A 10,688-nucleotide genomic window follows, 5' to 3' on the forward strand; every position below is an offset into this window, starting at 1 on the left:
AGTTTGAATTTTTGTACGCCTCACCCCCAGAGCTCTACGCGGTGAGCAAACATCGATTTTTTTTTTACCTGCATAAGGGACTTTGCGGAAAAGGAGGGACTGCTCGTCTTTAAATATTTCGTGACACGAGAATTCTCCAATATGGCGGAGGATCGAGACTAAATCTGCTTGGGATCTTTTCATTCTCAAACTAGGGGTAATTTTTACGTCTAAAAATTAAAACATGGTTCAGGAACAAAGTACTTATAATATGTTTCTATTTTGCTAGCACGTGTGCGTCAAAACAAGATTAAAATCGCATAACTATTAAAAACAAATTAATTGCGCTTTCGCCGGTCATTGTCTACGTTTTGGTGATTTATTTCGCCTCTTGGCGACAAAAATGATAACTGATTTCGTTTGTTCTCTTTCTCTCCTAGCTGAATATTTCAGACAAAACATTCTTTTAGCAAAAAGGTGAATTGTTCTATAGGATCAGTAATTGCTCTTCTACCCGTATTTGCAACGTCTATTCCAAAGCCAGCCTTTCTCAAATAGGTATTTAAAATGTATTTCTTAATTTGACGGTGCGGTTCAACTTGACTTTAACATTTTTCGCTCTCAACAATGCTGATCGTAGCAGTGTGTACAAGAGTCTTGTCGCATTTGAACCTACAAGCAAAGAGAAAAAAACTTGTTGAAACAGTTTGTTTACGGCGTAAGACAGTTTCACTTCTCCAAATGGCATTGAAAAGAAGAAACTCCCCCCAACCCCCACCCCCACCCCCACCCATTCCTTTCAATGATGCTATTTCACCTTTTTCACGCAAATATCTCAAGACATCAAGACACCGAAGAAAAATGACAGTCTAGAAACAGCATTGGACGAGGGAAGGGGGGGGGAGTGTGGGGTGGAGGAGATTTATGATGTACGGGACTGGATTGAAAATAAGAGTACTTACGCTTCGCTGTCTAAACAACAGTTTTGTCTGCGATTGATTGAAGTGTACCACTCAGCGCTCTTCTGCTTGGTTGAGAAAGAATTCGACTGGGAAATCGGCGGGCAGGAGTGGTAATCTTCGTGGGTGGACCAAGAGTTTTCTTGTTTTCTTTGTTTTTCGCTCGTGACCATTGCGAAACATGTTTCTTTAATTAGAAGAAATAAATCATGGGGATCTATTTCATTTGTTACTCAGGGTACAAACCGACAATTTGTTCTTTCTATTTTTAGCCAATGCACAGTGTTCACAATCACAAAAGCTTTGATATGGTGCAGTAGCTGTGGTTGTGCCGGTAGGTGAAGTATTATGAAACGCTAAGCCTTTTTTGTGGACTTGACATTTAAAATGCAGAGTGTTCCAATTACTCTCTTACTATTGAACACCCGCGGGTTATTGAAGTGTACAGTCGAAAAGTTGCCGACTTTTATTGAAAACCCTGCCAAAATGACTCTATCATGAGACAAACGATGAAAACCCATTCTCGTTACACAAAAGCTTTGTCTCTAAAATTGCCTATTGTAAACGACAATTTCACCTGAATTTAAAATAAGATCAGCCGTAAAAAAAGAGTTTCAGTACCATTTATCAGGAAATCTAAAAATGACTGATTTTTGCAGAATGCCTACCTAAGAAACAGTTATGAATCTTGAGAAAAAAAGGCTTGCCTTTTTTTTTTTTATCTCCACACAGACATAAGCCCACGCATATGCCTTTTAAAAAGGCGTAGGTGTGGATCTTAAAAAATTTGACACGTTAATTGGGCCTTCACTTTTAACCCTTATTGTCTTTAGAGAGAAGCTGAAAGAACACTTTTACCTCTCCATCAAAGTGAATATCGTGATATTCCCCTAACCTGAATAAAGCAAACCGCTTTACTATTAACATAAAATTAGCCATTTTGTTAACAATAGATTCAAGAAGGCCGTCTAAATGTGCCCTCCTTTGGGAGAGCTTCATACGTGCAGTCAAGATTTCTTGTGACGATGTTTTCAACTATGACACCTGACCAGTGTATTCTGAATCATATCACAAGAAAAAACGTTCGCATAGCGACCTTTTCACCCAAACTGTTGTAGCAGGTTGAAAAATTTTATATTGGAAATACAGGTTACCTGCTGGGAGGTCATGTTATTCCCGTGTCTTTCCCAGCCGCGAGTGATCGATGGTTTCAAGAGACTGAAATATTTTTGGTAGAGAAATATGTTACCTTCAAAGTCGATCGCTGGATAGGAAAGTTCCTCAGGATTTGTTTTGATCTAGGGCAATTAAACAAGTGTAACCCGTTTTCTTTTTGTAATTAGATAAGACATTTTGTTTATTTCTGTCCCCTTTTGTTCCACAGCATTATAATAACAGAAATAATTCAATTATACCTTCAGGTACCTGCTCCATTGAGCCACAAGGATTTATTTTCTCTTTTTTCTCTGTTGAGAAAAACGTGATCTGGAAGTTTTCCACTAAAGCCAATGTTTAAATCGGTATTAAAAAAAGTTCTCCTACAGAGAAACTTACGCGGTGTTTATGTGGACATAAGTGGACATTAAATTTGCACCGCAAAAGCTTGAAAGTTTGAAATCGAAAAAATACCAAAACAACAGCATAAAAAGCGAAATAAAAATGTGTTCTTGTTTGCAATCATTAAATCTCTCGGGATAACACCTTTTAAGCTTCTCATTTGTTAAAATGTACCGAAAACAAGTACAAACAAGATAGTTGTTCACCCACTTTCATCACAATTGGTTCCTATGTTGTACTAAAAGCTCATTAAATACAGGGTTTGCTTCAAAGAAAGGATTGAGAGTTCTCACTTTAAGACCGATGCCTTCTCCTCTTCGAATTAACGCAGTTTAAATCAAATCATAACAAAGTGTTTTATCGAAATCGAGCCTCGAAATTTTCTCCAAAAACATTCAACCCATTTTCCATTATTTACAACCTTAGAAAGGTCTAGTTTTATTTCTCAAACTGGTAATAGTTTCCTCAGCCACTGGTTAAGATTGATTATGCAACCTACGCCTTATTTCGCGTGTTATAGCCACTAACGGCGTTTTCAGAAATTCACGGGTTTGAGAGTAACATGCCCTAATAACAATTTTCGATTTTTCCTGCATACATCCAGTATTATGTCAAACATTCCTTCAAACGTGTGAATTTCCACACCTCACATCAAAATGTTGATCTCACCAGCTCCGGTGTTTTACCCTATATCTGATAAACCAGTAACTGTTCAAAAATTAAATTGGGGGCGTTTTTTGTAATTGTCTTGTAAAATTCTCCATAGAAAATTGTAGAGTTGTTTCGCAACCGGCCAGAGTTACGTTTTGTACACCTCTGACACGTGGGTTCAATTCCATGTTTTTGACTTTCAATCCTCGATCGGCTTCTCATCCTTGCATCCAATATTCATATTGTATTGATCTCGACAAAGAAAAAGCCAGTTCTCCTAGATGTCCAGGTGTAAATCTACGATATCGAAATAAAGGGCACTTATTGAAGTTTTTGCCAAGGTTTCGGCGTGCTATAAATGGTTTGTCAAAAATTTTTCCTTGTTCACGATCGGCGTTCCATAAAGAGCAAGAATTAACTCCGTTCCTACTAGAAACAGCATGCGATTCAACCAAGTTAATACGGAACTCTGAGTATATCAACTTTTAATGACATTTTAGCAATTAAAAGCGAAGTAGGAAATTTCATGGCCAATGTGGTTACAGCTGTTTTCCAACTCGAATTTTGCGGCGCTTCATGACTGATTTTGTGGAAATTAATTCACTTTTTTCCGTTAAGATCGTGTCTTACTAAAAGTTAATTTTTTTTGCAGATTTTTGTTTCGAGGAATTAAAGTCTTGTTGATTTAAACGACATCTAATTACCTTTAAAGAAAGTGGCTTTCGGCAATAGATAGATGCAATCAGTGTTGAAATAAGTTTACAAAGATAACTCCGTATTTTGAACGTCACAACTGTAAACCACAAAAGCCTTTGTTTATGCCAAGAGTTCTTTATCTGGCTTTAAATAACCATCTCTTAAAATTAGCTTCCATGCAGAGGGAATTTATTTCACCACTCACTGTTAGGATTACTAAAGATAAATATTTTCTTCAAAAATGGACTTTTTTTCTTCCATACATGCGGGATGAATTAGAACATTTGCAAGTCAATGCTCTGTCCGCTGCCATTTTTATAGCAACAGAATAAATTATGGTCAGATCATGCGCGAACTTTGGGAGGAAGTTGGAAAAAAAGCCTGGTAGAGTATTTAAACCCCATAAGCCAAGGTACATTCAGGTGCACGCTACAGTTTCGTTTCAGTTCAATTCAGGTGCTCTGTTGCCATTAACACATAAAGATCAAATGTTTGCCCCAAACACAAACCAGCTCAGTTTCGCTCAGCGAATGGATCAAAACGTGCACACCAGCTTGCAAGTTAGCCGCGAAGCACCGCCGTTTTTACCAGATAACATTATGGTTGGAACAAGCACAGGCTGTTTCACAGATGGCAACACATTTGACGGAGACACAGGCAACGACTCTGACTTCGCCAAAGGTATCTATAATTTGCGTCCGAGAGGAGCTCTCACTCATGTTCCGGCGCTGCCGAAGTTTGAGCAAGAGGAAGCTGGCCCCACTCCGCCCGTCAAAGCTAAGCGACAGCGCAACTCCTTGAAGAAACGTCTTCTTGTGAATGCGCGGGAACGCGACCGAATGCGTGTTTTAAACAACGGATTTCAGGCGCTTCGGGACGCTCTGCCATGTTATATTGCCGACGGACATATGGCAAAGATCACTACTCTTCGTCTCGCTATAAATTACATCAAGGCATTGAACGAAGTCTTGAACGAGGAGCCGCCGCCTGTTTCAAGATGCGCTCCTCATCACCAGCCGCCAAACTCCACTGTTCCCCGCAACACCAACATGATGGGAATCGCTGTTGACCCAGTTCATTTTAAAACACCTCTTCCAATTGATGTAAGTACTTGCACCTCGATGCCCTTCGAAAATCCCTAATCCAGAGCCGAATAGCTTTTAACTCATTCAACCCATGTCTAGCTTCGCTTCATTAAAAACATGTTTTCTTTACAGCCTAAAAGAGAACGAGCAAACGGAATTTCAAATTCTTCTTTAGCTTCGCCGTTATCTCCTCCTTTGGAAATTTCCATCTTATTTTTGGCTTGCCTGTAAATCAATCAAAGTTTGTCAGATCTACAACATTATTTTTCTGCTGACGAGAGCTTCCACAAAACCAGGCCCCATGATGGCGTGCCATTAAAACAGAAATATGAAGTCGTTTGTAGAATAATTAAGGTCCAGTGCAGTTAAGAATATCACTAGTTTCCGTTAGCCCTTTTTAAACTCACACGTGGTTCGTTTCTTCTTTTTGTTTCCAAAACCTAACTGGCAACGCAAAATCGAATTTCAAGAATTAAATTTTAATTACTCTCTGTTTTATTAATGTCTGGCCCGACTCAATGTTTTGTTTATGTTTAAGAAGCCGTCCTACATGAATTGTTCACGAAAAACGTAAAAAAAAATTGAGTATGTTACCTCAAGTTAATTTCGTTTCAACTGCGTTGTAAGAAAAGGGAAGTTAAGTTTTGCAGTTCTTAAGATGTAAAAAAAATCCTTTAAAATTTCGTTTTTAACGATAGAAAATAATGTTTGAGGCAAAAACCATTTTCCACATTTCCTTCCAGTTTAACCCAAGCACTAGACTTAGTTGCTTTATTTTGTGCCCTCGAAATGTTTCGATGAATTAATTATCTCTTTGAACGATATGTCGTTTACACGATCATCGTTTGAAACACCACAACGTGTTGGGAAATAGTGCAAACTTTTATTAGAGGTTAAAATGGATCTTAAAATGTGATTTATTAATTTTTCTCCAGGTTCGTCATTCAAACACAAGGATTTAAAAGATGAACACCATTCGCATTTTGCAGACATCTTCGCAGCGACATAGTACATATTAGTTTCAAATGATTATAATGTGATATTCCTTTACTGAGAATGTTCAAGAAAATCCGAAAAACAAATAGTTATATAAACGTCTTTTGTATTTGTAGATAAGCAATCCATTTGCGATAAAATTTGCGCCGGTATTAGGCTGTTGTCACACAAAACGTAGGTTAAACGCTGAATCATATTCATTTTTTATGTAAACCTCTAGAACTTTCGTCTTTCTTCCTTCTCACAGTCTTTGCAATTAATCGAAAAATTCTCGCGCTATCTACTTAACAGACCAACTTTCAACTGCTGTAAACGATTAAACGATAAGTTAATAAAAATTTGTAAACCACAAGCTGCAAATATGGTTAACTTTGAGTTGCTTACAGAAAATTTCGAATATTTAATTCAAGTTTTTATATCAGCCCATAAGCTCTAGTTTGGTCGGTCTTCCCTGACCATTTGCGCAGTATTTACATCAAATTGTATTCGTCTTTAAAGATATTTTAGTCAAAAAGCCAATTCTTATTTTAAACTTAACAATATTACCAATATTCTACAGTTGCAGTCTGGATAATCAGCCAAAAACGTTTATTGTTTTTAAGGGCTTCTGTGTTTTATTTAAAGGAACGGAAATCGATTTAAAATTAATTTTCAATACACATCAAAAGTTGGTACTTAATCGCATTATAAATGAAGTTCCAAAAACTGAAAAAAAAGGGACTATATTCTCAAATGCAAAGCTTTCCGCGCTCAGAGCAATTTTGTTAACAATTAGGTTGTTTCTGGCAGATGTAGACTTCGTAAATAAATTCTCCGAGTCGCAATTTATCTCATGCTCAGTTGTTCAGTTTTGTTCACAACTTTCCTTTTTTTCAAACGTAGCATTATCCGTAGACTGCTATATCCTCGTGTTTGAGTCTTTCGCTTCCTTTTTAATTTTTTTTTTTTGCGGTTTTTTCCATTGTTATACTTGAAAATAGCTGAAAACATTTACGAAAAAAAAAGGTCGATCGCTTTGTTCCTAAGGAGTTAATTTTTCGCTAAGTTTTTGTCTTAAAAGCAACTGTCATTTCGACTTCTCCCGTCGACACTATATTGAAACGTGGCACTTGAAGATTCTCTCGGAGTGAGCTGTTTCAAAGAACAATTAAGACTTCAAAGACAGCTTATTTAGGCACAATATGGTTTACTCACGAGAGACATTGTAATTGAGTATGCATTAAAGAGTATTTCGTAAAGTCATTAAAGCTTCGTTTTTCATCAAACCCTCATGCCTCAGATTTCGACTGCATAGCCCAACCTTGAAATGTTCTTGTTATGTTATCTTTTGGTTATACACTCGCAATTTAGGCGATCGAACCTTGTCCGCCATGTACAATCGAATCTTAGTGATTCTAGGCAATCCTCCACAAGCTGTAAGCATATTGTCGTTTTTGTGTTCTTAATGAGGTCTCGCAAATGAGTTATGAGTCTATTTTACACGTCGCGGGCATTTTATGTCAAAATAACATTATTTGAACGAATGCGGGTACACTAAATGGCTTCTCAAAGTGAGTTTCCATTTCAAGGAAAAACAATTACTTCTTGTAGATTTGAGGGGTGTCGCTCGATCTCAGCAATTAAGAACCACGCTAACTGCTGTCAAAATGAATTAATGTTGCATTGTTTTTACCCAGGCAAATAGCACGACTGGTTTAAAAAAAGAGAGGGAACACGATACGGTTCTGTCAAGATCCCCCACTGCTGAAAGGCAAAACCTGATTCAGTTTCAAAATATTGTGGCAGCAAAACGAATTTTTTTTTTAATAGAGAAGAGAATTTCTAGAGAACTCCATTGTCGTCTGTTTTGACATTGTTTCCGAAAACCCGCGTTTGTAGTATTCTTATTAAAAGTGGGACTAAGCACTTTTTACCATACGTTAAACAACAACTTTTTTTATAGGAGTAAAGAAAGCGTGCTATTCAATTGGTCAAGAAAACTTCTTCATAAAAAAAGATTTTTTTGAAAATTTGCTCATAAGTGTATCAATGACTCTCTGGTGTTGTGAAATGCTTGATATCTCAGAATCATACACTATTTTCTTAATTGTGACATACGTTGTTCGAGCAACTTTCCAAATGAGGTTTCTTATTCCTGACTAAAGTGGATATTCATCTCGCAAAGTCTTTATTCCAACAAAAACTATCTAAGGAGAGACACGAACTGATCCTAAGAGGCTCGATCTTTTTCCATTTTAAGTTGATTGTTTGCGAGGTTCAAAACTAATTTTAACTTGAAGGAGACCGCAACATTTATTTCGGAAAGATAAAAGAATCACGAATGGACAATGAGCAGCGAATACTGAAACGGATTTTAGACGGAGAACCTAAATCGTAGCTGCTTTTTTTAGAGGAAAACATAGACTTTCATAAGAAGCAGACATTATGTTAATTCTGCAGTATATCTTGTGCAAATTTAAAGCTCAGGGCTTTTCCCGTTCAATGCTTCCATCCAGACTTTAAAAGTATCACGGCACTAAGTGGGCGTGAATTTCGTTCTCAGTCTCTTGTGTGGCACTGATCATATCAGAGGGGGTTTAAATTGACAGTATCCTTGAAACAAAAATAACCAACTGTTCTGGCGCCTAGAATTCTTGTGCCATCCAGAGTTCATTCTAAACATATGTTATAATACCCAATATGTCTTTTTTCTATTTGAAAACTAACAATGCCTTCAATTTTTGGCGGCGTTGCAGTCCTAATTTCGGTAATTCAATGCGATAAATGTCCGCAAGAGTTACCTTTACGGTAGCTAGAGAACACAATGGAAAAAGCTTTTTTTTGTGTCATGGCTTTTGTTCAATCCTTTTGTAAGTCTTGCAAATTAAATCCTTTCTTTTCCAGTTTTGGATCCCTGATGTGCCTTGCCATTGTAGCAATTCAATATGAATGTGATTCCATCGTTGCTGAGACAAGAAAAAGCAACTGGTTGCATTGTATGTAGATCGGCCTCAGCTCGTAATAACAAAGTGATCAATCATAACTGGCTGAAAGCTATCTAGCGTGAGAAACGGTATTTAACAAAAGTCGGTACACCAAGCAGGATTTGAAAGTCTCAACTTAGAAATTTTTATCATCTAAAAATTAAGACATTGACTCTCTCAGTTTGACTCCAAACATGCTTAAGAATGCTTAGTTCATTAAGTGAGTTCCCAGCACGTCTGCATTCGTGTTCAGACACCACCAAGCTTTCAAAGTGTATGTTTCTATTTCCATTAAAAAAGGAGCTCAGCTTCGTACCTTTGTCCTTTTCATACAATGATAGGACAATTGAGTAAAGATGTTTCACTTCAGTAACATAAAACGTGCTAATCTTCGTAAAGCGACTACATCATTCTTTCAGGTTTTTTTTAGCAATATCAAGTTGCAAACATTTGGGGGAAACTTGGATTATCCGTTCGAAGGGGAATTTTATATTACATTACTCACAATCCGGCCATTTACAAACCGTTTCTCGACAGTGTTCTCTTGATAAACTCATCCATCTTTTCCTTGTGCACAAAGCTTGATTAAATATAATGTGATAATTAGCGCGTGGTTTAACTCAAAAGGAAGAGTAATCTCCAAGGTGTTTGTGCATTGTTTTTCAAGTTTATGCGTCACGCACTAGTTTCGTCTGTTCGTCTGAAAGTTTTCGGTTCTCCACAAAAAAATCAAATTCTGGAAATACTCTTCAAAGTTTCTCTGCCCTCCAAGTTGTTAATTAAATTATTTGTTGAATCCTTAAGTTAACAAATAAGGCTTTCTCTTTTGCCTTTTTAAAAATTTAAGGATTTTGCAATAGATATCTTTTTCTTTATAAAAATTTAAAGATTATGCAATAGATATCCTCAATTTAACAATAAAAGATTCCTTTTTTGCTTTTTTAAAAATTTGTGCAATAAATAAACGCTTTTAATTACTACGTCAGTCCCTAGGGGATCGCTGTACTCCGACGGGAAAGGATATCACTTCCGACGGGGAATCCTGTATTTTGTTCAAAGCTGGGTTAAGATAACCTGGGGTTAAAGTGAAATCTGATTTCAGATCTGAAAGGTTGAAGAGCAAATTCAGTTTTATTTCTTTTTGACTACAATTTGATAATTGAATGCTCTAAAAACAATGGGTAAAATTATTCCAAAACGGCTTTTGAACAGAGAAATATCGAAACCTGGATTAAAATTTAACCCTGGGTTAGCGCTGATCAGCCTTTGAACAACTAGGCCTAGACTCCTTTAATAAAGATCGTAATCGAAGTATGAAAAGTAAACACAACACTCGGTTATAAGACTTAAGCCGTTTATCTTATCAGCGTAGGGTTCACATTTGTAGATGTGAGCGTTTCGTAATTAAGGAAGTAATCACTAATTGAAGCGCTTCAGAAATTATTTATCACACAGTGATACGTGCATACCACCACCTCGCACAGAGCACAGTTGTGGTATCAACTTCCAAGGTTTAGAGGCAAACTAACGATAATATAGCAGGTAATTTAGTGTTAACAACTGAGTTGAAAACGTAAATTGGTCACCGCAAAGAGTTAAAAGACCGACGTTTCGAGCGTTAGTCCTTCGTCAGAGCGTTAGCCCTTCATCAATCGCTCTGACAAAAGGCTAACACTCGAAACGTCAGCCTTTTAACTTTTTACGGTAGCCAATTTACGTTTTCAACTCAGTTGTCAACACTAAACTACCTGCTATACTCTCCCACCGACGCAGCACCACAGTTTCCTTAGAAACTTACCCCC

At 37.1% G+C, this 10,688-nt stretch overlaps 1 protein-coding gene across 1 annotated transcript; it reads left to right on the forward strand.

The window, feature by feature from the left end:
* The first annotated feature begins 3,144 nt into the window (after window positions 1-3,144).
* Window positions 3,145-6,283, forward strand: LOC113679745 (uncharacterized). The gene is made up of 2 exons (XM_027196711.2): window positions 3,145-4,945; window positions 5,863-6,283. The coding sequence occupies exons 1-2, from the start codon at window positions 4,178-4,180 to the stop codon at window positions 5,887-5,889; spliced, it is 795 nt and encodes a 264-aa protein (XP_027052512.2). The 5' UTR covers window positions 3,145-4,177; the 3' UTR covers window positions 5,890-6,283.
* Window positions 6,284-10,688: the final 4,405 nt, after the last annotated feature.

The sequence above is a fragment of the Pocillopora damicornis genome, chromosome 14, assembly GCF_964200805.1.
Source record: "Pocillopora damicornis chromosome 14, jaPocDami1.2, whole genome shotgun sequence".
NCBI classification, from domain to species: Eukaryota; Metazoa; Cnidaria; class Anthozoa; order Scleractinia; family Pocilloporidae; genus Pocillopora; species Pocillopora damicornis.

Excerpts from the sequence above, each read along its gene's own strand:
- LOC113679745 (XM_027196711.2), top strand. The coding sequence starts at position 4,178 with ATGGTCAGATCATGCGCGAACTTTGGGAGGAAGTTGGAAAAAAAGCCT. Across the intron at positions 4,946-5,862 it reads AAACACCTCTTCCAATTGAT|GTTCGTCATTCAAACACAAG; the intron begins GTAAGTACTTGC and ends ATTTTTCTCCAG.